A 27,643-nucleotide genomic window follows, 5' to 3' on the forward strand; every position below is an offset into this window, starting at 1 on the left:
ACAAGCGTTGTGATATAATTCAATTAATTGGTACACTGTAGAATGGCCGGCTCATAAAACCTGATTGGTACTGATAAAATAAATAATGTTCCATGAAATTATTATGTAAGTGCTTAAAAATAACTCTTTCTAATATTTTACCAACCGTTGAACAATATGTGTGTGACGGTGTGTGTCTGTAGAGTATGTGTGTAATATATGTGTAGTTTTTAAAAATTGCATTGACTCACACAACACTGACGGTATGAAGAAGTTTACATGTACAACCGCATGAATAGAATATTGAATAAAAACACACATCAAATTTTATTAGGTTCAAGCTTATATTTATTTTCATTTCTATTTTATATCATATATTCGGAATTACCTAAAACTTCACACGTACAATAAACAATATATATACACGTACTTTAATACTTCTTATTAATAGGTCCGATATCAGCTACCCCCGACGTCAGACTTGTGACGCTTATCGATCACCGTAAAACCCCGAGACATTATAGATAATTTGTAATAAAATGTATGCAATTGCTCTAAGCGAGTACAGGTTGTCTCCCTTCTCTCAAGGGTCGGGATTTTACGGTTAATAATGTCCGCTAACACCGCCCAACAAATACCTGATGTGTGAAGGACGATAGAACGCACGATGATAGAGATAAAGCAATCTTGATCTCGGCGAGACGCCTGTCGGGTACAACAAGGATATGTGACAGGTAGGTGTTCTTTATTTGTCTTAATATGGGGACGTATAAAACAGGAATACGAAAGTATACGCCTTCTGATTGGTGCACATGTACTTTGTACTTTACAGAGTGTACGTGTACTTGTGTACTCATTTGCACTGTCCGAACGGAACTTGTAGTGCTACTTTTGTATATCGAGAACGTGAGATATTCGTATCATCCTCGTCTGATAGCTTTGTTATGACGAGGATTTCAAGTGTTCTGATAAGGTGCTACATAGACGGTGTCATGTCAGATAACATACCTCTATTTTCCCCCAAGACGAAATCGATTCTTTATTCCTAAAAAACATTGCTCTCTAACAAATATGCTCGTAATTGCAATGCATTGATGTTACGAGCTATTAGTATGTGAACCAACACTTCTAAATTACATGAACCTATATCTCGTTATAAGTTCATGTTATTATTTGCAAGACCATGTCTAAGCCAGTTTTGGTCCCGGATACAACGATAAACGCCCCCTGTAAACAGTCGGACGTGTCATTGGTTTTTCACAATCTTGTCAAACCTTTTGACAAATAACTGTCTGTTGACATATATTTGTGATACGCTCTATATTATAATTCCTTGTGGCCCCAGTCCCTGCAGGTAGGGCGTAAGAATTGTACCTGCTGCTCCCATTGCATGGTCGTAAAAAGCGACTTAATTTGGGATCTTATGTTTTCTCTTCTTTCTAAACAACTTTCTTCTTACTAATGTCTCCCTTGACAATGCCTTACTTCTGGCCTTTAGTTTAGTGTTCGCCCTGTGAGGAAGGCTTTGGGTTCTGTCCCATAGCCGAGACATACCAGAGTCTGTAAAATGGTAGTTTCTTCTCCTGCTCGGCTGGTTCGCCCGTTGTCAGTATAATGTGACCGGGTTGGGTGTCCTGCTTGGTGTCTTCGGCAGTATGTTTCGGTGAGATAGCACTATAAAGTCGGCATAAGTTCCGTGCTATCACAAGGAGACAGACACGAACATATCGTAGCCTCCCAAAACACACACACATACACTACACGCATGCCATTTGCACACAGGGATGGTCGTACTTAAACGCCATAGCTGTTGATAAGACGTTAAACAATACAAGACCAAACCAAACCTTGTGGCCCTAAATTTCACAGGCTTTAATGCCGATATTTCACAGCATATCCTACATATGTCTGAACTTCTTGTAACCTATTTACAAGTATGACTCACTGATCAGTGATCAAGTAAAAGTTAGTTTAGGGGGATACCTTTAAAACTCTGGATCCGCCATTCTACTTTTCAGCATTTCCAGAACCTTTTTGAGTGTCACCAAACTTCTTTGAGTGTAAAACGCGGTCTGAAGTAGATTTATCGCCGATCACTATCATACCCTGTAACCCTATGGAGTACTTATCACAATCTCTGACCTTGTATAACGGTCTTCACCATACTGTATCATGTGATCACATATTTGTTTACATGCTATTGATCATGCTGTTGCTCTATATTTCACTGCCACACTGTAAGCTTTTAACCCTGTATTTCCCTGTTATTACTCGGACCCATTGATTCCCTAGCATTGCGAATTTAGGTCTCGCTATCGTGTGTTATAATACTAACCTACAAAACATTGATAATTACGTGTGAAGTCGAGCGACTGTTTTTTTGCTGATTCCACAGAACTGATTAGACACTCCAAGACGACCTTCAAAACGTTAATGAAACAACGGCCGGACTGATATGAGAGTTATCCTTACCGCTGCTGCAAAAAGGCTTATCGCTATATCTGTCATCGGAAAGACTCCTCTGGGCTTCGTCTTCCGACCATTATCCACAGATAACATGAGTATCCGTTTGTTCGAGGGCAAGGACCATGCCAAGCTGTATGCAAGGTACCGGCCAACCTACACAAGCGAGGTATACGACGAGATCAGGAAGTACTGCCAACTTCCGGAAGGAAGTGGATGTCACAAAGCGGTGGATGTTGGTTGCGGAAATGGTCAAAGTACTCTTCCTCTAAAGAACATTTTCGAAAATGTTATCGGCATAGATATAAGCGATAAACAGATATCAGAGGCCAAGAAGCAGTCAAATAGTATTGATTTCAAAACTGGTCCAGCTGAAGACTTAAGTTTCCTTGGAAACGAGACGGCTGACCTCGTGACCACTGCCCAGGCGCTTCATTGGATGGACAGACCGCGGTTTTTCAATGAAGTGAGGCGAGTTCTCCGCCCTGGAGGTGCTCTAGCGGTGTATGGATACGGGAATTGTGCGATAGATAGTGAGGAGGGACAACGAATAGTGTGGCAGGTACGTATGCAACACATATCTAGTCATACTATTATATCAATTAACGGGATAATATGCTGTTAATTTATACATCATACATGTATATATGTGTAAGACAGAACTTCCTGTCATACTTACATGTGTACGATGGAACTTCCTGTCATACCTATGTGTGTAAAATTGAACTTCCTGTCATACTTATATGTGTAAGATGGAACTTCCTTTCATACTTATATGTGTAAGATTGAACTTCCTTTCATACTTATATGTCTAAGATTGAACTTCCTTTCATACTTATATGTTTAAGATTGAACTTCCTTTCATACTTATATGTCTAAGATTGAACTTCCTTTCATACTTATATGTTTAAGATTGAACTTCCTTTCATACTTATATGTTTAAGATTGAACTTCCTTTCATACTTATATGTTTAAGATTGAACTTCCTTTCATACTTATATGTCTAAGATTGAACTTCCTTTCATACTTATATGTTTAAGATGGAACTTCCTGTCATACTGATATGTGTAAGATGGAACTTCCTGTCAGACTTATATGTGAAAGATGGAACTTCCTGTCAGACTTATATGTGCAAGATGGAACTTCCTGTCAGACTTATATGAGTAAGATGGAACTTCCTGTCAGACTTATATGTGCAAGATGGAACTTCCTGTCAGACTTATATGAGTAAGATGGAACTTCCTGTCAGACTTATATGTGAAAGATGGAACTTCCTGTCAGACTTATATGGGTAAGATGGAACTTCCTGTCAGACTTATATGAGTAAGATGGAACTTCCTGTCAGACTTATATGTGAAAGATGGAACTTCCTGTCAGACTTATATGTGTAAGATTGAACTTCATGTCAGACTTATATGTGTAAGATTGAACTTCATGTCAGACTTATATGTGTAAGATTGAACTTCATGTCAGACTTATATGTGTAAGATTGAACTTCCTTTAATACCTGTGTGTGTAAGATTGAACTTCCTGTCATACTTATATGTGTAAGATTGAACTTTCTTTCATACTTATATGTGTAAGATTGACCTTCCTTTCATACTTATATGTGTAAGATGAAACTTCCTGTCAGACTTATATGTGTAAGATTGAACTTCATGTCAGACTTATATGTGTAAGATTGAACTTCCTTTCATACTTGTGTGTGTAAGATTGATCTTCCTTTCATACCTGTGTGTGTAAGATTGAACTTACTTTCATACTTATATGTGTAAGATTGACCTTCCTTTCATACTTATATGTGTAAGATGAAACTTCCTGTCAGACTTATATGTGTAAGATTGAACTTCCTTTCATACTTGCGTGTGTAAGATTGAACTTCCTTTCATACTTGTGTGTGTAAGATTGAACTTCCTTTCATACTTGTGTGTGTAAGATTGAACTTCCTTTGATACTTATATGTGTAAGATTGAACTTCCTTTCATACTTGTGTGTGTAAGATTGATCTTCCTTTCATACTTATATGTGTAAGATTGACCTTCCTTTCATACTTATATGTGTAAGATGGAACTTCCTTTCATACTTATATGTGTAAGATGAAACTTCCTGTCAGACTTATATGTGTAAGATTGAACTTCCTTTCATACTTATATGTTTAAGATGGAACTTCCTTTCATACTTATATGTGTAAGATTGACCTTCCTTTCATACTTATATGTGTAAGATGGAACTTCCTGTCATACTGATATGTGTAAGATGGAACTTCCTGTCAGACTTATATGTGTAAGATGGAACTTCCTGTCAGACTTATATGTGTAAGATTGAACTTCCTGTCAGACTTATATGTGTAAGATTGAACTTCCTGTCGTACTTACATATGTGTAAGATGGAACTTCCTGTCAGACTTATATGTGTAAGACGGAACTTCCTGTCAGACCTATATGTGTAAGATTGATCTGTAAGATCGACCTTGTCATAGTTGTGTGTGTAAGATAGTAGTTCTTATTATAGTTGTGTGTGTAAGATCGACCTTCTCATCATAGTTGTATGTGTACGAGAGGGCCTTTTCTAATACATGTGTGTGTGAATATGTAGCTTCTCATACGTACCTTTGTGTGTAAGACGGACACCTCTACCTATTCAGCGCATCACTCACTCTTGTGATAGAGAAATTGTTTCCTGTTGGAAAACTCTTTAAGGTGCAGCAATTATGACTTCGATTGGTCAAAACATACTAAATATTGCAGACAGTTCCCCTGTGAAGTATTAATATGTGTACATGATCTATATGAAGTGTTCTTTTGTTGCTATTTAATAAATTATGGCAACATCTTTTGGCACGCCCATAAAGAAGTGTTTTTGTTTGCAGATGTAGTTATTTTTTACCAAAGGATGTGCAATGAATTTTACATATTGACAGTTCTACAAGGAAACTTTGGACGGATATTGGGACGAACAACGTCGCCATATTGATGATTGCCTAGCAACAATCGATATGCCATTCGAAGGATGGTCGAGGTAAATATATATTCGAAAATTTGTAGAGGTTCATGTGGTCGGGACCGATGACTTAACAGTAAAGTGAAGTCATCTTTGTGACATTGATTACCAACATAAATATAGATATATTTGTACGGATGACCACAGCCATAGTTAGTTCACTTGTTGATTCCAGACTGACAACCGGATATGGTACAAACATACCAACATTGATAATACACTATTGTCTGTCTTAGACATTACATATCGTCCCTGTCATTAGCTTGTTTGTATGCTATAAATCAACTGATGTTTTACGTCCAGGAACGATATGTTGTAGATGTTGTATGGCTTTGCGGTACACTGTTTCTCACAGAAACATTTTTGTGGTACAAAAGACAAAATGACTTCAAAATTTGAAACAACATTTGTTTAGATGTTTTAGCTCGTCTGGCACAAAGTTTCTGACGAAATTTATGCAAGGTGTGGTCCACCGTATTTTTCAACATTTTCAATGAAAACTTCTGAATAGTCAAAAGGTGTGTTAAAGCACGGACTTAGATAATTCCGTGGTTAAAGTGACTAATTGACTATAAAGTTTTTTTAATGATACTGATCCACTTGCAAGGTTACCGGGATGATGTTCTAACCCTGGGTATGATGACAGGCTTAAACATGCTGGGTAATCATGCATGACGTTTTCTCAATTTCCAGGTCACATGCAGGCCTCAGACCACAATTCATTCTACTATATGTTACTACCAAAGGAAAAGGAGTAGAAAACTATTTTAAAACTTTGCGCGGGGTCTGGTTCATATTTCATGTTGTAAAGGTCTATTCAAACTGAACGTACAGTGAGCTGGAAAGTACCTCATGGCCGGCATTTAAGAACAATTTCATTTGAATGTCACTACCATGCATGTATTGGGGAAAATACCAAAAATCACAAAATAACAATGCGCAAGCCTCATCACACATTATGTCCTGCTCCGAATACAAACATGAAAACTGTGTCAAAATATGTAATCACTTGATTAGATCAAACAATTCTATGTAAAAAAAACACTGTACAAATCTGTCATAGATCAAACAAGAAAAACTTATTTAATAACTGACCTGAAATGTCCAGTACAACGACCCGGAAGTCTATCTGTGGTCTGAGCTAACATGCATGAAATTGCTGAATCACAGCAAGCCCTATGGTATGATAATTGACGATTGAAGCATACTGGATGATCATGAAGGGCTAGCAAGTCTGTTCAAATGATTCCAATGACTTTGACTCACTTTTAAGATCATATGGTTGATACAGTATCAATGAATTGTGATGCCAGTTGTGCCTTGTGTTTGAAATTTGTAGTTGAACACACGTATAAAATGTAGGTGTGCTCTTCAATAAATTATCGTGCATGGTTGCACAGTTGAATAACGTAATGGTAGATGGCTGAATGGTTGTTAAAAATGTCTAATACTGTACGGTTGATTTTTTTTATGTTAAATAATTGGATGGTTGTATAATATAATGTACTGATGCCTGGTTGAACAGTTGTATAATGTAATACTGTATATGATTGAACGGTTAAATAATGTATTGATACATGGTTGAATAATTGAATAATACTTCGGTACATGGTTGAATGGTTATATACTATAATACTGTTTAGTTCAACGGTTGAATAATGTATTGGTAAATAATTTAATGGTTGTATAGTATAATACTGCATGGTTGCCAAATTGAATAATATAATGGTAGATGGTTGAACGGTTGTATAATGTAATACTGTGTGGTTGAACGGTTAAGTAGTGTATTGATACATGGTTGAATGATTGAATAATACATTTATACGTAGTTGAATTGTTGTATAATATATTACTGTTTGTTTCAACGGTTGAATAATGTATTGGTACATAGAATGATTCAACGGCTGGCCACATCAATTGTATCCTGTGCCGTGGTACAAACATGTCCATGTTGACTAGGGTATAGTCATGATATCACCCCGTACCTTACCGGGAAGGAGCTATCAACTATGTTCTTTCTCTCTCTTTTTGGGTCTAATAGTCGCACTTATAGCTGGCCGGCCTTGAAACCCATCTGTTTAAGTTCAATTAATTTCTTTGATTAACCTTCAAGGTTAAATGAAACAAATACGTTAAAACATTGAGGCATCGATTTCTAAGAACCGATGGGTTTAGAACCATTGCCATTTACCTGTATCGTGCTAGGCGGAGGCCTTTCATGTTTGTTTAAATCAATGACCTTGAACTATTGTACTAAATAATAATCTTTATTTAACGTCGTGTAAAATTGTCAACAACAAACATAAGCTCTGTAGAGCTTTTATTACGACGCCGCTAAGGGGAACAAATAGTGTTTTCGTGGTGGAGGAAAACCCACGGGGGAAAACACCGTGCCATCGGAGGGATAACAACTAACCCAATCAGACATCACCCAATCAGACATCACTCTTTTTTTCCACCACCGCTTGGGATCGAACCGAATTTCTTTGGAGTGGTCTGAAGCTCACGCTTGATTGCACACAGTAGTACAATGACTGTGCGCGTTAGCGATCACGGCTACCGAGGCACCACTCATTGGCAACCCGGGTCAACCCGGGTCAAAATGTAATTCAGATTCTGTTATAATATAATGTGTGTTAAAAGTATTTAAAAAAACCCATTCTAAAATCGTATGAAGCATGTTATGATGACAGAACACTGTAAGTGTACTGTACGTGTCGATAGCCTTAGTAATGGCTGTGATATGTGTGTAAATTGCTGTCAATTGTTGTTAATGACGGAACATTTGGTGAAAATGTCTGTCAAGTGTGTGTTAATGGTTAGGAAGTACGTATTAATGTCTGCATGTGTGAATTTGAGAAAATAAACACATGATAAGAAACACTTGCCTTTTGTAGACTAGACACCCTGTGTATCAGTCGTACCTGGGACGTAGACGCTTTCGTCGGCTATCTGTCTTCATGGTCCGCATGGCAAACCTTCCTGAAGAGTCATCCAAATTCCCCCATCTTAGAGGACATCAGGAAGAGGTAGACATCAATATATATATAACAGAGCTAGGGCAGCGGTATGGAATTCAATATATACGATTAGGAGAGTTATTGCAGGGGTAGTGCATTCGATATGTCAAAGGGTAGGGCTGGGGACGGGCATTCGACATTTCAAAGGGTAGGGCTGGGGACGGGCATTCGACATGTCAAAGGGTAGGGCTGTGGACGGGCATTCGACATGTCAAAGGGTAGGTCTGGGGACTGGCATTCGATATACAATGCATGAGTGGGTACAAGATAGGGATAGGAAACTCGATAAATCATAGGGATGGGCAGGGGTGGGGAACTCGATATGTCATAGGGATGGGCAGGGGTGGGGAACTCGATATGTCAGGGGTAGTGCATTCGATATGTCAAAGGGGAGGGCTGGGGACGGGCATTCGAGATGTCAAAGGGTAGGGCTGCGGACGTGCATTCGACATGTCAAAGGGTAGGGCTGTGGACGGGCCTTCGACATGTCAAAGGGTAGGGCTGGGGACGGGCATTCGACATGTCAAAGGGTAGGACAGGGGACTGGCATTCGAGATACAATGCATGAGTGGGTACAAGATAGGGGTAGGAAACTCGATAAATCATAGGGATGGGCAGGGGGGGGGAACTCGATATGTCATAGGGATGGGCAGGGAAGGGACCTCGTTATGTCATAGGGATGGGTAGGGAAAGGTAACTCGATATGTCAGGGATGGGTAGGGGGAGGGAACTCGATATGTCATAGGGATGGGCAGGAGTGGGAAACTCGAAATGTCATAGGGATGGGTAGGGGTGGGGAACTCGATATGTCAGGGATGGGGAGGGAACTCGATATGTCATAGGGATGGTCAGGAGTGGGAAACTCGAAATGTCATAGGGATGGGTAGGCAGGGGTGGGGAACTCGATATGTCAGGGATGGGGAGGGGGAGGGAACTCGATATGTCATAGGGATGGGAAGGGGAAGGGAACTCGATATGTCATAGGGGCGGGCAGGGGTGGGGAACTCGATATGTCAGGGGTAGTGCATTCGATATGTCAAAGGGGAGGGCTGGGGACGGGCATTCGAGATGTCAAAGGGTAGGGCTGCGGACGTGCATTCGACATGTCAAAGGGTAGGTCTGGGGACTGGCATTCGATATACAATGCATGAGGGGGTACAAGATAGGGATAGGAAACTCGATAAATCATAGGGATGGGCGGGGGTGGGGAACTCGATATGTCATAGGGGTGGGTAGGGGAAGGGAACTCGATATGTCAGGGGTGGGGAGGGGAAGGGAACTCGATATGTCATAGGGCCGAGCAGGGGTGGGGAACTCGATATGTCAGAGGGATGGGCAGGAGTGGGAAACTCGAAATGTCATAGGGATGGGTAGGGGTGGGGAACTCGATATGTCAGGGAAAGGGTAGGGGAAGGGAACTTGATATGTCTTAGGGATGGGCAGGGGTGGAGAACTCGATATGTCATAGGGATGGGTAGGGGAAGTGACCTCGATATGTCATAGGGACGGGCAGGGATGGGGAACTCGATATGTCATAGGGATGGGCAGGGGAGGGGAACTCGATATGTCAGGGATGGGGAGGGGGAGGGAACTCGATATGTCATAGGGATGGTCAGGAGTTGGAAACTCGAAATGTCATAGGGATGGGTAGGCAGGGGTGGGGAACTCGATATGTCAGAGGGATGGGCAGGAGTGGGAAACTCGAAATGTCATAGGGATGGGGAGGGGTGGGGAACTTGATATGTCAGGGATGGGGAGGGGGAGGGGACTCGATATGTCATAGGGATGGGTAGGGGAAGTGACCTCGATATGTCATAGGGACGGGCAGGGATGGGGAACTCGATATGTCAGGGATGGGGAGGGGGAGGGGACTCGATATGTCATAGGGATGGGTAGGGGAAGTGACCTCGATATGTCATAGGGACGGGCAGGGGGGGGGAACTCGATATGTCAGGGATGGGTAAGGGAAGGGAACTCGATATGTCATAGGGATGGGTAGGGAAGGGACCTCGTTATGTCATAGGGATGGGTAGGGAAAGGGAACTCGATATGTCAGGGATGGGTAGGGGAAGGGAACTCGATATGTCATAGGGACGGGCAGGGGTGGGGAACTCGATATGTCATAGGGAGGGGCAGGGGAGGGGAACTCGATATGTCATAGGGATGGGCAGGGGTGGGGAACTCGATATGGCTTAGGGATGGGTAGGGGAAGGGAACTCGATATGTCATAGGGATGGGTGGGGGAAGGGAACTCGATATGTCATAGGGAGGGGCAGGGGTGGGGAACTCGATATGTCATAGGGATGGGTAGGGGAAGGGAACTCGATATGTCATAGGGAGGGGCAGGGGTGGGGAACTCGATATGTCAGGGATGGGAAGGGAACTCGATATGTCATAGGGATGGGCAGGAGTGGGGAACTCGATATGTCAAAGGGATGGGTAGGGGTGGGGAAGTCGATAAATCATAGACATAGGTAGGGGAAAGGAACTCGATATGTCATAGGGATGGGCAGGGGTGGGGAACTCGATATGTCAAAGGGATGGGTAGGGGGGGGGAAGTCGATAAATCATAGACATAGGTAGGGGAAACGAACTCGATATGTCATAGGGATGGGCAGGGGTGGAGAACTCGATATGTCAGGGAGGGGTAGGGGAAGGGAACTCGATATGTCATAGGGATGGGTAGGGAAGGGACCTCTTATGTCATAGGGATGGGTAGGGAAGGGAACTCGATATGTCAGTGATGGGTAGGGGAAGGGAACTTGATATGTCTTAGGGATGGGCAGGGGTGGAGAACTCGATATGTCAGGGATGGGTAGGGGAAGGGAACTCGATATGTCAGTGATGGGTATGGGAAGGGAACTTGATATGTCATAGGGATGGGTAGGGGGAATTGTGTAACCAACATGATACGAGAAGACAATATGGGTAGAGGAAGGGAACTCGATATGTCAGTGATGGGCAGGGGAAGGGAACTTGATATGTCATAGGGATGGGTGGGGGAAGGGAACTCGATATGTCAGTGGTGGGTAGGGGAAGGGAACTCGATATGTCATAGGGATGGGTAGGGGGAATTGTATAACCAACATGATACGAGAAGACAATTGTTTAGTGAATGTCGCAATTTTGGTTAAGCGCCCACTTCTGGTCAGAAACTCGCACGGTAAGCCTCGACAGCGAGGGTCTGGGGAAATGATAATCCGGTTACATACTGTATGAACTATATTCATGTGATCAGCTATTGCCGGTTATCATAGTGTTCTTGTGTGTTTTGCAGGTTGAGAACAATATATACAAACGATGATACACAGGAAGTGACGTCGGTGGGAGTCACGTGGCCTATTTACATGCTGATGGGCAGAAAGCGAAAGGACTGAAATCTGGCTCAATTCAGCTGTGTTTGGAACTGATTAACCGTCAAACAAGAAACATGATGTGCATGCGGAACAAAAACTACGCACATGTCCTTTGCTGTCGTGAACGGAATCTATCCACCGCTGACACAGGATTAAATTCAGTTTACTTTTCTTCTAATTAGGCAAATGGATATTAAAATATACAGACCTAAAACATATCGCTTTGTTATTATTTTCTTCTGGTTAAATCGTTATATAATAGTTATGTCCTACCAGACACCAACTATTTATCTCATTTTTCTGTTTCAGAACTTTCACTCGTGAATCTGAAATGTACAAAATTAGGGTTTGGTACAGCAGCTGTTTCCTTGTGCTTTTCCTCACCTTATTACTAAACGTTTAAGTCTGTGCTTTTCCTCGACTTATTACTAAATGTTTAAGTCTGTGCTTTTCCTCAGCTTATTACTAAATGTTTAAGTCTTTGCTTTTCCTCACCTTGTTACTAAATGTTTAAGTCTGTGCTTTTCCTCAGCTTATTACTAAATATTTAAGTCTGTGCTTTTCTTCACCTGATTACTTAATGTTTAAGTCTGTGCTTTTCCTCAGCTTATTACTAAATGTTTAAGTCTGTGCTTTTCCTCACCTTATTACTAAATGTTTAAGTCTGTACTTTTCTTCACCTTATTACTAAATGTTTATGTCTGTGCTTTTCCTCAGCTTATTACTAAATGTTTAAGTCTGTGCTTTTCTTCACCTTATTACTAAATGTTTAAGTCTGTGCTTTTCCTCAACTTATTACTAAATGTTTAATTCTTTGCTTTTCTTCACCTTATTACTAAATGTTTAAGTCTGTGCTTTTCCTCACCTTATTACTACAATGTAAATGTTTAAGTCTGTGCTTTTCCTCAGCTTATTACTTAATGTTTAAGTCTGTGCTTTTCCTCAGCTTATTACTAAATGTTTAAGTCTTTGCTTTTCCTCAGCTTATTACTAAATGTTTAAGTCTGTGCTTTTCCTCAGCTTATTACTAACTGTTTAAGTCTGTGCTTTCTGACGTCCTGTCTCTAGTGATAAGACAATTTCAATGAAGTACAAAAACAAACAAACAAACAAGAACAAACTTGAAAAGCTACGTTTACCGTCATATTGTCCTGATCAATCTAAAAGCTACGTTTACCGTCATATTGTCCTGATCAATCCAAAAGCCACGTTTACCGTCATATTGTCCTGAACAATCCAAAAGCTACGTTTACCGTCATATTGTCCTGATCAATCTAAAAGCTACGTTTACCGTCATATTGTCCTGATCAATCTGGCTGACAAAGAAATAGTCCACGTGCACAATAGTCATGTGTTACGTGTTCCAAAATAATAAAAATCAATTCATTTTAAAATACCAGGTAACAAACAATCTAAGAATTTAATATATTTTGACTGTCTATCAAAATAGTTCCTCTGTCTTTTTAATTATTGTTGTTTTCGTTGGAAAATTTGTAAAAAAGTATGTATGGCGTGCTGATTTTTTTATCTTAACATTAACGGATGTATTATTAGCATGACTTTGAAACAGTAACATTATTAAGGCTTTTTGTATATGTTGTATCTATTAAATGTTGCTTTAACGATCAATACAAATGTGAATGTTTACCATTGTTTACATATAAGACGTTGTTGTGTTTGCAAATATTCTTGATGCGGAGAAAATAAGGGAGAACGATAATTAAATTACGAACTTGTAATTAAAATTAAAACTGCATAAGCAGGTAATAAAAAGGGCCTGGCCTAATTGCATTAGTTTGTTCCTCCAATCCAAGGTCATATTACTCAAATGGAAATGTATTACAATTTACATTGGTTAGATCAGAATGTGTTCTTCAGGGGATCTGCATTCTGTTTGACGTGTGTAGGAAGGGAGGGGGCAATATTTATGGAAAATTTCCAGGGTGTCTTAAATCCCAGAAAACCCGTCTAGATCCGCCATTGCGAAGTTATATATAAATGTAGTTTACACTGTTCTCACCTTGTGTACACTTGGTGATGGCGTGTGCCGTATTTGTTTTAGCCACCCCAGGAACACTTGGTTTTACCTGTAAGCCAGCTATGTTATAATCCTATGACTGTGTACATACATTTTGACCGCAACCGGAGGTTTTTATAATACTTACAAATTCTAAAATTCTTCAAAGATATGTTCGTTCAAAGATTACTGTATGAGGGTCAGGGTTGTCTTGTTACTGCCACGAAGCTAGTTCTCCAATGGCTGGAACGAGGTTCCACTGTATCTAGGAAACAAATATGAAGCTCCCCAGTACCCCAATAATTGTAGAGTAGGCCTTCAGTGTTTGACATGCGTGTAGTATGTGTTTTTGTCGGAGACACGGCCCTGTCGACAGGTACCCGATACTCCAATAGTTTTGTAGCGGCCCTGTGACAGGTACCCGATACTCCAATAGTTTTGTAGCGGCCCAGCTGTGACACCATTGCCCCATAGATAAGCTGGCCTTACGCATGCGTCTACAGTCCACGTTAAAACGTAACATGTGACTATCAGGCCTTACCGAGGTTCATGTGACAGTGAGATAATGAGGAATTAGTTAGCAGGGCGACCAACGGGACAGGAGTGTACTCATACTGTAAGTATGACGTCATATACTGAACAAAACATGTGATGTACGTGTAGGAATTGGAAACATACACTTGTACTATTATTACCATTGAATATTGTAAACGCAACGCTTTTTTCTACAGTACATTTCATTGCATGATCGAAAGAGACGACTGGGAAATAATCGACGGTTTTTCTTCTCTAATACACCAACACGAATAGTCTGTTGTCCCCATTGCATTGCCTGTGTCTTTCCCTAACTCCCTGAGATTCTCTAGCTTGCCTCTCAGCTGGGTCGCCGTAAGAATAGCCTATTTTCAGATCGAGAGTATCGTGTTGTGTCTCCCTAGGAACATCCGAAGATGGTCTGTTGTCAGATTATTGTCACCGAGAGGGTTCTCTTTTTAGGTATATCCGGTCATAATATATTGCCATATTAATGTCACCGTGAGGTGTCTCCGGTACATCCGGTTAATTTTATTGTCATATTTAAGGTAACGTTAACGTTTGTGTCTCTTTAAACACATCCGTAAAATTTATTGTCATATTGATGTCACCGTCAGGTGTCTCCGAAGGCACATCCGGTTGCAGTCTATTGTCAATTTGATGTTACCGGGTGGAGTCTCCATAGGAACTTCCGGTAAACATATATTGTCATATTGATGATATCGATTGATGTCTCCCTAGGCTCAGTAGCTTACATATATTTAGCCCGTTGTCCTATTGTCCATCATTTGTGGATATATGTTCCATCGTTAAGGATACACGACCAATTACTGAATTTTTGCAGTGGAATTTTTCGGACATTACATGAACTATATGTTAAATGATTAACGCAAAGAAACCGATACATTGCAGAACTAAACAAAACACTGTGTTCTATGTTAGGTAACAAAGAGATTGAAATCCAACGAGGCCAGACCGAGAATCGAACCTAATTTGTTCTTAGTCCTATATAACCTCTCGCTATTATAGTTTAATTTCCGCTTAGCTGTAGTTGTCGTTTCTCAGTTTATTTGAAGTATACAGTTATGATACCCTAAGTCAGTGCCTATATGTATGGTAATCAGCTGATGTGTTTACTCTGGAGAATTGGTGTTGACGTTGCAAATACTGCACCATTTAAACCATCGACTAGGATCACTTAGACTTTGGAGGTACGGTAGTCTAGTGGTAGGACGCCGGTCTCGTGACCGAAGGGTTGCGAGTCGAGTCACGGCACGGCACTTTGTTGTATCTTTGAGCAGTTCCAGTCTACTTAGCTGTGAATGAGTACGTGGTTGGGCAGTGCTAGAATTGTTGAATGCTAGCTGTGAGCGCCGAAATGGCAGCAACGGCTGTATGCTTCCCAGGGAGTTGAGAAAGATATTGGCTGGTTACAAAGGCCCTATAATAACGGATAATAATTTGGTTGTGATAAAGCGGTATATAAGAACCTCGAATTATTATTAAATTATTATTATTACTGATAAAGTACTTAAACCTGTATTATTTCACGTTCCAATAAACCGAAATTTTGAAAAGTTGTGATCAACCGTTATTAATACAATCTTATAGCGCTGTTAATTAGAATAGATGTGCCAAATTAATGAAAACAACGGGGTTTCAGCGAAATTCAAACTATTTTTGATAATTTCCCATCCTAGCATTTTTTCATCTTTGATATAGTCCGTGAAATAGCATGCCAATATAAATGATATTTATACCATGATATAGTGGTCATCCAATTAGAAAGTGCTCAAAATGCTCAAAATAAGGAAACGAAGTCTTCAGAAGAACTAAATCAGCCATTCAGCCAGTGTTTCATACGATTTTCATCCCTACCTAAATCTGTTACAGTGCCTCGGAGTACGGTTTTAGTCCCTACCTAAATCTGTTACAGTGCCTCGTAGTACGATTTTAGTCCCTACCTAAATCTGTTACAGTGCCTCGGAGTACGGTTTAAGTCCCTACCTAAATCTGTTACAGTGCCTCGGAATACGGTTTTAGTCCCTACCTAAATCTGTTACAGTGCCTCGGAGTACGGGTTTAGTCACTACCTAAATCTGTTACAGTGCCTCGGAGTACGGTTTTCGTCCCTACCTAAATCTGTTACAGTGCCTCGGAGTACGGTTTAAGTCCCTACCTAAATCTGTTACAGTGCCTCGGAGTACGGTTTTAATCCCTACCTAAATCTGTTACAGTGCCTCGGAGTAACTGAAATGGGTAATTGTTGACATATTTTTCGTTGGAGGAAATCTACAGATATCTAAATTTAGAAAAAAAAAGTGTAGTTTTAATAGATCTTGAAACGTGATTGCGGATTCATGATTGATATTGGATAAAAAAAAGCAGGGGGTGCTCCCGACCCGCTTCACCGGTTTGACTTGTAAACTAGCTCTTAGTAATACTATATATTAAATGATTTAGGTGCGTAAGTCCTCAGAACCTTTTACGTGTAACATCTGGAAATGTTTATATCTCCGGAAAATTTGACCTGAAACGTTATTGATAGATAAAAAAGATCTACATTACCTACCCGACAGTACGTTGTGACGTCAGGCCAATGGACAACAACCGGAAGTAAACTTCTGTATCAGGTGTTGTCACGGTTTTACCGTTTTCATTTATGCATATGTGTCAATGTTATTATATACATGGCATTGTGTGTTTGAGGTTGATTACAAATACTTTACAAATATACAAGTACTTATGCGTAGATACATTTCCCTGGTATCCGCTTCTTATGTCACGTTTGTAATCAGTGTCATTTTAACATTCAGTGGCAGGTGAATTTACGAAGTTTGTTTTCTGTTTTTGTTTTCTTGAATAAACTGGGTTGTTTGGTGCATAAGTACATTTGGTGAAGAACCACAACCCAATGATGTGTTTGTATATATAGACAGGCTGCTGAGATAAAGATCTATGGAGAAATGAGGCGTGAGCCAGACCTGTCTCGTACTTTGCATAGATTTACACCTACATGTAAAGTTAGCACGGAACTCGTTTTCGCTGTTTTAAATATTTTCTATACATACTTCAAAAGGACTCCCATATAAGATCAACTCACCGCCTCCAAAAGATAATCTCAAATGTGGTTTTGGAGGAATTCTATCTTAAGTGGTATTGAGGGCCGGTTATTACTGTATCCGTGTTGCACCTTTAATGACAGACGTAATATGTTTCTATTTCAAATGGTAAATGTAAATTCGATTGAAGGTTAGCGTACAACATAAAATATATTCTGGTCGTTGTAATGAAGTGTTGTAGTCATTTTTCCAGAATAAAAAATGTTCAGAACTTCAGAAATAGCAATAAAAATACATTCACACATAAAGCCGATAATACGTAGCAGCTATACATTTTACTTGAAATTAAACAAATGCCACTTGTGGAGGTTGCGTCGATTGAAAGTGAAAGAAACCGTCTGATGAGCTAGCTGTACGTGTTGACTGTGCACATTTGAAGGCAAGGCAATCATAAAACCTAAGAACTCGATTTGAAAACAGACCGTCCTTTACCGTACATTAAATTTACGTTCACTAGTAGAATGAAAATCAGGAGCACATTCTCCTTTAAAAGATATTTTATTTTTGAATGTAGAAAGCGTATTACATGTATTACATTACAAAGTCTTAATGTGCTAGGAATTAACGATTTCTCAAATAAGGTTAATCGACATCTTGGAATCACAAAATTATTTAGATTTCGTACATTGTAATTGCTAACATTAAGCACTCTGTTTGGCAGTATATCCTGTAAGTAAGAAGGGGTAAGATTATTTTGTATTTTATATAATGTTAACTTTCGAGTTTTCCGACGATTGCTTATGTTTCCCACCCAGTTTCGAAATACAAGCTTTGCCTACTTGCAAAAGCAGGAAGACCTGTCACAGTTCTAGCCGCTTCTAATTGTAATTTTTCTAGTTTTCACGAATCTGTACCATTACATTCATCAAATAGCTCGCAAGCGTATTCCAAAAGAGGTCTTATAAAACTGTATACCTTTCCGGTTGGGAACACATGTTTTAAGGTTCGATTGTACTTTAAAAAGTTTGTTGCTGGTCTCGAGAGACCAGCGTTGCTGACATTCATTTTGAATGGCTGTACGAATAATAGGTTTAAAATCAGTATATGATAGTTTGATATTTGTTTGTTCGAGATTTAACGCATTTTTTGCTTCTCTGTCAACAAATTCGTTGCTTTTAATTCCGAATGGCTCGGAATCCACAGTAAAGTAATTTTGGATTTTTTTAGGATACAAGATATTTGAAAAGTAAGGTTTTGTACGAGTGTGTTTTTAGGGTCTCGTAACTGTAAACGTTGTAGAACAGATATAGAGTCTGAACATTTTTTTTTTTAATGCGGTGTTCATCGATATGGTCGAGGGCCAAACCAATGGCGCATGCTTCGGCAGAAAAGATGGAGGCGCCGTCTGGTAATCGAACTGAAGTGCATGAATTAGCAGTACAGCAGGCTTCGGACATTTTCTAACTTTTGGAACCATCGTTGTAAAGTTGTGTATGAGAAGGGTAATTAGGAGGAGAGGGAAGTTACAACACGAGGCAGACATTGACTGTAGAAGTAGGTTGTCTGTTAACATTTTTTGATACATGTAACATTATTCTAGTTTGTGGGTGATTCCGTCCTGCCGTTTTGTTTTAATTTAAAGCTGTGGGTGTAAAAATGTTTGTACATGTATACCAGCAATATGGTTCAAGGTATGACATCACAAAAACACCCCAAAGGATATACAAAATTAACTAAAAGTGAAACATTTACAGTTTAAGTTCACGTTGAAAGCACAAATTGACATGACATTCTTATTCTTCAAATCCTACAACATTCAAATACATGTAATATACTATTATAGAGACATTGCAAATCCCAAACACAGTTGTTTAACTTTGTAAGTATATCCATGTTATATACACATAGTGATGGTCTGTGTTTGTAAATGTTTTAAGTAGTGTTGATCTGTAAATCTCTACTCAGTGTTGGTCAGTGTCTGTTTATTCATATATTTCAAACTATGTTGATAAATGTCTGAAAATATCTACACATTGTTGGTCAGTGTGGACTGTACATATATATATAGTGTTAGTCAGTATTTGAAAATGTTTTAAATAGCGTTGGTCAGTGTTTATAAATATCTACTTAGTGTTGGTCATTGTAAATAGTTTACTTAATCTTGCCGGAGGACCCTGTGGAAGATAAGCTTTGTAAAACAGTTTTTTTATCCTCAATAAATAAAGTTTAATATTATCATTTAATTTTGTCACTGGTGTTGGTCCGTGTGTGTAAATATCTTTATTGTGTAAATAGTGTTGTTCATCCTCTCTAAAAACTACCGACACTAAAACACCGAAGGACTAGAAGTGATTTGATTAACGTTTTCAAGATTGTGAAGAGGAAGTTTGATGAGAAAGTCACGTCAGACATATTTGTCTACGATAATAACGAAAGAACACGAGGACATAAATTTAAGCTGTATAAACAACGATGTAGTACAGAGCTAAGGAAAAACTCGTTCACGTTTAGGGTAGTTGATATCTGGAACGGTCTACCGGAATCGGTTGTAAATGCAGAAACCACGAAGGACTTTGAGATCCTGTTGGATAACCATCTGAAGGACACTATTTACAATTATTACTGATAATGGCTTTTAAAATAAATCTTTTGGGAAAGTTTATATATGTTAACCAGTGACAATATAATATTTTTATACTATGTTTTGTGATATGGACTTAGAGGCTTTCAGCCTGCGTCCATTATTTTTCAATTAAATTCAATTAAATTCAATTAAATATCTACAAACAGAGTAGCGTTAATCAGTTATTGTAAATATTAGTTACATGTACTGTATATGGTGTTAATTGCCACTATGAATATTTACATACTGTATTTGACCTGTAGTTGTCATTTCATCTTATTTACGAGCGTATTGTTTAACATACATTTGAGACCTAGGTAAGGAGGATTGGGGCGATTTACAGGTTACACCTGTTCGATCACGTCTATAACCCTAAGTACATAACGGAACATCCTGGTCATCACGTGACAGAATAAATTTACGTCATGCAGTGAAGGTGCGAGTAGAAATGTACTAGTTTGGAATTCCCTGTTTTCTATGTATATATATTCTAAATCTGCGTCTGTTTATGTACATATGTACCTGTGACATTCAAGTCGACAGGTGATATACGTCAGGTAAGTAAACAGCGCCATGTATCATCTCTAGGTATATACAGTGTAGAGTAAGGGCACGTATAGTAAGCACGTCCCTTACTTGTGTTAATTCTGCGCTATTCAGGCAGATATGCTGCCTAGGTATGCTTTGATAGTGCTCTGATTTGTAAATAACTTTGTTTGCATGTTGAGGAACTATTTGAATCTGACCTCATTTCAGTCGTGACGTCACAATGGTGATATATGATTCACGTCATATGATGAATCGTGAATACCATTGCTAATGCCTGTAAGCTTTGCTCTGTACTATAGTACTGTTAATACTGTAGCGATACATTAGACCGGGAACGAAATATTGAATAGAATGGTATTGTTACAATTACTTTTTTTTATGAAATAAGAATAGTTTCACTGTTATTTTTAGGCACGACGATTAGCCGACGTCGAACGATTGTATAGCCATGAGTATCATGCTTTTTGAGGGCGAGACGCATGCCGAGTTGTATGCCAAGTATCGACCTAAATATCCAGAAACACTGTACGAGACGATTGGGGAGTTCTGTCGTGCCCCCGGAGCCAGCGGAACGGGCGTGGCTGTAGACGTGGGGTGCGGCAGTGGGCAAGGCACCTTTCCTCTTTGTGAAATGTTCGACAGTGTGGTAGGCGTGGATATTAGCCAGAGTCAGATCGAACAGGCTATACGTCTCCAGGTAAAATAGTTCACCATATTGTATATATATGTAAATATAGACGAGGAGGTTATAACGTCTCCAGTGGGGAAATAGAAGGAAGTAAACTGGCAAAGGTCTCCACATAGTGCTAGATATGTGTGCTGCACACGTCCCGGAATAACGCTAAAAATGTGCTAGAGGATTTCGTTGATCCAGGCATATCTAGAACTAAAGATCATTCTATTTTTAAATGAATCTAAAAGTGTGACTGTAGGTAGCCAGGTAAATAACGAAGGATAGATGATCACATACAATGTATTTAAGTGTAAAGTTGGGTTACCCAAAGAAACCTAAAAGTATGTCCCCAAATGAATATGAAACTGCAGCTTATGTCGTCGCTAAATGAATATAGAAATGTACTGTAGGATTAACAATTCGTATGTCTCCAGGTAACTTGAAGTTATTTATTACCTTAATTACAAATTATTACAATCTTGTGATGTGTCTATGTACACTGTACGATATATTGCATTAATAGTCAATTTGTAGCGTACACATCAAACCAAATAAATGATATATTACATATATATCAATAACCAATATAAACATGTTCGCTTCCATTTGAATAATTGTATTTCACGTTTATTGACAATATGTATGAATTCGAAACAAAACCAGTGATGTACGAAAGTATTGCCGTTATTTCAATATTGTTTCTACTTTAGGGTCAGACGATATGATTATATTGATCGGAACAGATATGTTTGGCAATAAAACCAAAAAGATAAAATTTCACAAATATAAATTGAAAGCAGGACTGTGGTGTTCTGATCGTTGCCCAAACCCTTTTTTAATTAAAAAGGTAAACAACACATTGGTCCGGAAATCTGCTAAGTTTGTAATCTTAATTATCCTAAGCATGCTAAACGTCCGACTGATGTACAGCTGATGATGTTGTTTCAGAACTTCGATCAGAAGTATGACACAAACAAACTGAATTTCCGGGTCGGACCTGCAGAGGACCTGAGTTTCCGGGAAGACAACTCTGTTGATCTTGTGTCAGTTGCAGCTGCCATACACTGGCTAGATACAGAAAAGTTTTATAAGGAGGCTGACCGGATATTGAAACCCGGGGGGTCGCTCATCGTCTACACTTACGTCTTACCTGATCCAGACAAGGAAGAGGCTGGGGCGTTGGAAGCGCAGGTGTGTAGTCACGTGGTCATTTCACGTTTCCATCATAAACGGTCATATTGCGAACATTAAGATGGTAGCAAACTTTTAGCTGTCTAAAACAATGTTGACAAATCTTTTTCTAGTCAGCATACGATACAATGTATGACATGGACAATGTTCAATTATATGACAATATATTTCAGTGAATATCACGATTTTCTTTTGGGATATCATATGGACTTGTATTTCTACAATGTCTTTATCGATTTTATTGCTACATTTTGGTTAATTTCTGGCGGAACCTTATAATAATAATGATTTATGACGTCAAAACCAAAGAATGTGTTGCAAATGCATAATGGCACAAATTGTCATTTGATGCCGAGGAACCAATGACAGCAACTCTCCCCCTTTATGACAAAAGCTACAACATTAAATTTTTCACTTTAATTTTTACACATATACGATTTCTAGTCGCGTTTAACAAAAACATGTTAAAGAAGTTTGGATCGAGGCACAAAGTGACCGCCATCTTGTATCCAAGATGTATGCATATAACGCGCAAACCTCGTGAATTGGAACTTTTCGTCAGTTATCGGGATTTTTAAGAATCGTTATAGTACCTGTATAGACACAGAAAATATCAACACACCAATGGCAGTTGGCTATTGGTAAACAGAAGGGAAGTAACTCCCATCAAATAATAACAAGGAAGAGTAGTTGGCAAGTTGACTAGAATGCGGACTATTCTGAAATAGTTGATAACGTCATGTGTAGGTGAAATCCTGTATATACCAACATGCTGACGAAGTGTCACGTTTTCCATTTACAGTTCTATAAAGAGCACCTAAGCGAGTATGCAAGCAGTCGAATGTTTCCGAAACTAGAGGATTATAAACTTCCTTTTGATGATGAATACGGGTGAGTTGAAGTTGCACTTGATATTATCAATTTGTAAATGTTAAATTTTGCAAGTTTCTTGTATGATTTAAATTAGATGGTATACTGTATCAAGTTATTAATATCATGGGTACATTTTTATATTTGCCACAACAAAAGCTACCATTTGTAAGTGGCAACATTAAGCCACTATTGCCAGGTTTGTCCTTTGACCTTCACATGTTTGCTAACTGTGTTTTCACGTGACCTTCACCTCATAAGGGTTCGAACGCTGCCTGATGGTGTTTTGACCTCTAAATGTTTTTGACCTCACTGACATGTGTCTGTGATACACGTGACCCTGACCTCCAAAGGGTATAGACGATGCCTGATTGGTCCTTTAACTTCTACATGTTTTTGAACTGTCTATTTAGACATTTGTGACGTTGAACACAGATAGTGTCCCATTGGTCCGTTGACCTTTATCTGGCCGTGATCTGTATTTGTACTTGAACTTGACCTCCACAGTGTGCGGACGGTGCCGATGAACCACACCTTGACTGTCCACGAATATGTCGGGTTTATCACCACACTGTCTGCCAGTCAAACCTACCTCCAACACAATCCTTCCTCGGCTATATTCGACGATCTCACACAAAGGTACCGTATTGTATTGTATATTAACTTTGAAACCTCACAGGAAACATATGGAAAGTCGTTGATATACATCGTATTTTATGGCAAGGGGTACATTTTATGTTTCTCTTAAGATCCACAGTGCAAATAGTGAAATACCACTTTACCATAACGTTTCAAAGTATTTGCTTACGTTTCAATCTGACTCCGGTCGATATTTAAAATAGATGCATATTTTAACCCACAGGTTGTTAGACTTATACACAGATCCTGTCACCAAGGAGGAAATGGCCATGTACACAACATCGACTGTGACTCTACGGACGGGTCGTAAACCACTCTAACCCCGTTAACCCGGACATATAACACAGCTACAGCTGTGACTCTACGGACGGGTCGTAAACCACTCTAACCCCGTTAACCCGACATATAACACAGCTACAGCTGGCAACCTAGCCGACATTATGATCCAGAGGCCCAGCTCAGGGGAGATGTCCTATCTGACATATTTGGTTTGTGGTGGCTGTCTATATCACTCGTGTTAACAGTAGCTATGGGTGCCCGTATCATCGGAGAAAATTATAATAGATTGTAGTATGATAGATAGTTCATTCAAAAGTAAGAGTTGCTTTTCTTTTGAACAGGTTAGTTGTGCACAAAAAGAAAAACTAAAAAAATAGTTCGCGATTGTCCAATTGACTAGTCTGTACATTTAGCTGTGTTATTATACTATGTAAGCCACACCTGTAGTCTGTTAGAACCGAACAGGTATTTTAGTAGTCCCAGACCCAAGTTCCAAGAACCTATCTTGTCTGCGCACAAACTTAAACGTCAAGGTCGGATACAAGCTCAAACCACCTTTCCCCTGATTGGGTCGGTCCACGTGGCCTGATGACATGACGGGACTGGGTAATTGCCAAGTGATCTGTTCGTAATGTTTTGATTAGTTCAGTTCGACATGGATATAGTCCTAAACATATGGCCCATTAAATAAAGGTGCTCTTTTTCCTATTTCCATTTTTACGATATAACACATGTACTTTGACTGATCTATTAAATATGTCAAATTGCAAAGCTTCGACTTTCGTCAGAAACACATATCGGCACGTTACCACAAGGAGTTTTAATGAAAGTCCATTTCTTCTAAAGCTCACTTTCAATATTGTCTACCTCTTTGACGGGCAGCGCGAATGTTGCAATTTGGATAAACCCCTAATCGATCGGAATACAACAACGGTATTTGCGTAATAGATACAATCTTTTTTCGTAAAATAAACTGATATTTTGACAAATCAGAGAAGGTCCGAAAAATCTGAAAGACATCGACCATGTTGCCAAATCAACCAGGTCTAAAAATACTTAAACAGATAACCTCAACTGTCTAGCTAATCAGATGTATGCTTGTTTCACTGAATGATACCTTCCGATGCCTAATTGAATAATTAGAATGTTTGTTTTGATAATTGAACATTTTTCAATCATTTTATGATTGATTTAAAGCTTTTTATATATAATGAAGTTTGAGATGAAGGGCACGTTTAACATGATTCTCTTGCTTGATCTGAATATATATCAATTTATGAAGAAACATACCTGTTAACATGGGAGGTAACTCTTGCAGTTAGACGATAACTCTGTGTTAGCTAAGATAAGTATTGTAGATCTATTGTAGACCAATCAACAACGGAATACTGAAACATTGGACACTGAACATCCGTAATGCAACATTTAAAAAATATAGATGTAGTAATGAATGAGACAAAACTAATAGACGGTGCTAATGAATTTTATTTTTTCTGGAGATGTATTTGTACATTTAATCATATGTGCTGAAATCAACTGACCATTCAACGGCTTTATATGCAAGACCATGGTAGGGACAAATTGATTCCAGCACCTGTTAATGTGATCATGCTGTATTGTACCACCTAAAGCGCCGACAAGGACGGGTGAAACCTTTGTGGAGCCACGGGTAGTTGTGTTACTTTGTTTTATACGTGTATATTCCAGTGAATTATGTAATTTCTTTTGTGACGAATACCTCATAAGCAGTGCCCAGCTTGCTCTAGAGAGTAGGTCCAATTTGATGATGACTTTACCTGTGGACCTTACCTGTGGACCAATTTTTGTGTTGCATTGTTTGTTATCCTATTGCATGTTATCAAATAAATCATATTTTGAAGATATTTTGATTTTGAGATTTTGTTTGTGTGCCAATAAATGTTTGTCAGTGACCAGAAGATGAGTTTAGCGCAAAGATCGGAGCATGCGTTCAGCTCAGAGATCAGAAGACAGAGGATAGCTCAGGGTTCGCAAAAAGGGTATAGCTCACCAATCACCAGGTATTTGAAGTCCGGAGGATACTAGATTGGATGGTGTCTAGAAAATAGACGTTTATTAATAATATAGAAGTGATAAAGAGAGCAGAACAATGGACGTGTTTGGTTTGGTTTGGTTTAGTATTGTTTAACGTCCTATCAACAGCTATGGTCATAGAAGGACGGCCTCCAATGTGTGCAAGATGCAAGCGTGTAGTGTATGCGTGTGTGTTTTGGGAGGCTGCGATATGTTCGTGTTTGTCTCCTTGTGATAGCGCGGAACTGATGACGACTTTATAGTGCTACCTCACTGAAACATACTGCCTAAGACAACTAGCAGGACACCCAACCCGGTCACATTATACTGACAACGGGCGAACCAGTCATCCCACTCCAAATCTGCTGACCGTTAAGCAGGAGTAGAAATACCATTTTTACAGACATTGTTATGTCTCGGCCAGGGGACAGAACCGAAAGCCTTCCTCACAAGGGCGAACGCTAAGCTAAAGGCCAAAAGTGAGGCATTGTCAAGGGAGATATTAGGAAGAAGAAAGTTGTTAAGAAAGAAAAGATAAGATCCCAAATTTAGTCGCCACTTAGGATCATGCAATGGGGGCAGCAGTTACAATTTTTACGCCCTACCTGCAGGGACACGTGTTTGCGACCTAAGCTACAATCATTAAAACAGGTAGTGTTTGGATATTTCGTCATATTTGTTATCACCTTAATCTCTTTGAACTATGAATTCAGCCTGAGGGACCAGGTAGTGATTCCCTTTATTTTGTTAAGGACTGTTCTACCCTAAACCAAATAACTGTGTATACACCGTAGACTAATTCTACTGGTTTATATCCTCCATAAAAAGAAAGAAAAAAACCCATCCAACACAATTAAAGGAAATGTTACTAGCGTTCTAGGAATAAGGAACAGGTTAATCAAAGTTAGCAGGCATTGTCGAATATTGCTGACTTAGTATCAACCTTAAATATATCATCATTGGAATCGAATCATTCACTCATTGACCAAATGTTTGACTAACATGAAACTAAGTGTCAACTCGAACTGGAATATATAACAAATAGAATATGACCAGGTGCCTCGGAAAGATAGGCGTGTTTGCTTCATCGCACACATCGACTTTACTTGGATTTGATATATGTGGCTGGTGTACTCGCGATGACGCAAAAGACACTTAACCTTCCGGAACATCTGGTCTTATTGTCATTGTACTTTTGTTCAAGGGCCTCCATGGAAATATTTTCGTTGTCCATAGTTTGCCCTAGTTTTATCGATTGTGAGTTCAAATGACCTTTTTCAAACTTCGATGCACTCTTGGTGTTTGCTAGCGCATTATAATTTGTTTGCTTGCAAAG

At 39.3% G+C, this 27,643-nt stretch overlaps 1 protein-coding gene across 6 annotated transcripts; it reads left to right on the forward strand.

The window, feature by feature from the left end:
* The first annotated feature begins 558 nt into the window (after window positions 1-558).
* LOC110460727 (putative methyltransferase DDB_G0268948) lies at window positions 559-26,138 on the forward strand. 6 transcript variants are annotated; one of them, XM_021513815.1, is made up of 7 exons: window positions 20,466-20,611; window positions 21,015-21,300; window positions 22,225-22,467; window positions 23,270-23,358; window positions 23,845-23,976; window positions 24,200-24,312; window positions 24,380-26,138. In XM_021513815.1, exons 2-6 carry the CDS (start codon window positions 21,052-21,054, stop codon window positions 24,294-24,296), a joined length of 810 nt encoding a protein of 269 aa, XP_021369490.1. In that variant the 5' UTR covers window positions 20,466-20,611; window positions 21,015-21,051; the 3' UTR covers window positions 24,297-24,312; window positions 24,380-26,138. The 6 variants fall into 6 exon arrangements, with proteins under 6 accessions (XP_021369489.1, XP_021369491.1, XP_021369486.1 ...); XM_021513814.1 differs by lacking the exon at window positions 20,466-20,611 and adding an exon at window positions 559-713 and having other exon boundaries at window positions 24,200-26,138; XM_021513813.1 differs by lacking the exon at window positions 20,466-20,611 and adding an exon at window positions 14,346-14,451 and having other exon boundaries at window positions 24,200-26,138.
* The last annotated feature ends 1,505 nt before the right edge of the window (window positions 26,139-27,643 follow it).

This window comes from Mizuhopecten yessoensis, unplaced genomic scaffold (assembly GCF_002113885.1).
Source record: "Mizuhopecten yessoensis strain PY_sf001 unplaced genomic scaffold, ASM211388v2 scaffold10477, whole genome shotgun sequence".
Taxonomy (NCBI): Eukaryota; Metazoa; Mollusca; class Bivalvia; order Pectinida; family Pectinidae; genus Mizuhopecten; species Mizuhopecten yessoensis.

Excerpts from the sequence above, each read along its gene's own strand:
- LOC110460727 (XM_021513811.1), top strand. The coding sequence starts at position 2,435 with ATGAGAGTTATCCTTACCGCTGCTGCAAAAAGGCTTATCGCTATATCT. Across the intron at positions 3,005-5,362 it reads GACAACGAATAGTGTGGCAG|TTCTACAAGGAAACTTTGGA; the intron begins GTACGTATGCAA and ends ACATATTGACAG. Across the intron at positions 5,461-8,339 it reads CCATTCGAAGGATGGTCGAG|ACTAGACACCCTGTGTATCA; the intron begins GTAAATATATAT and ends TGCCTTTTGTAG.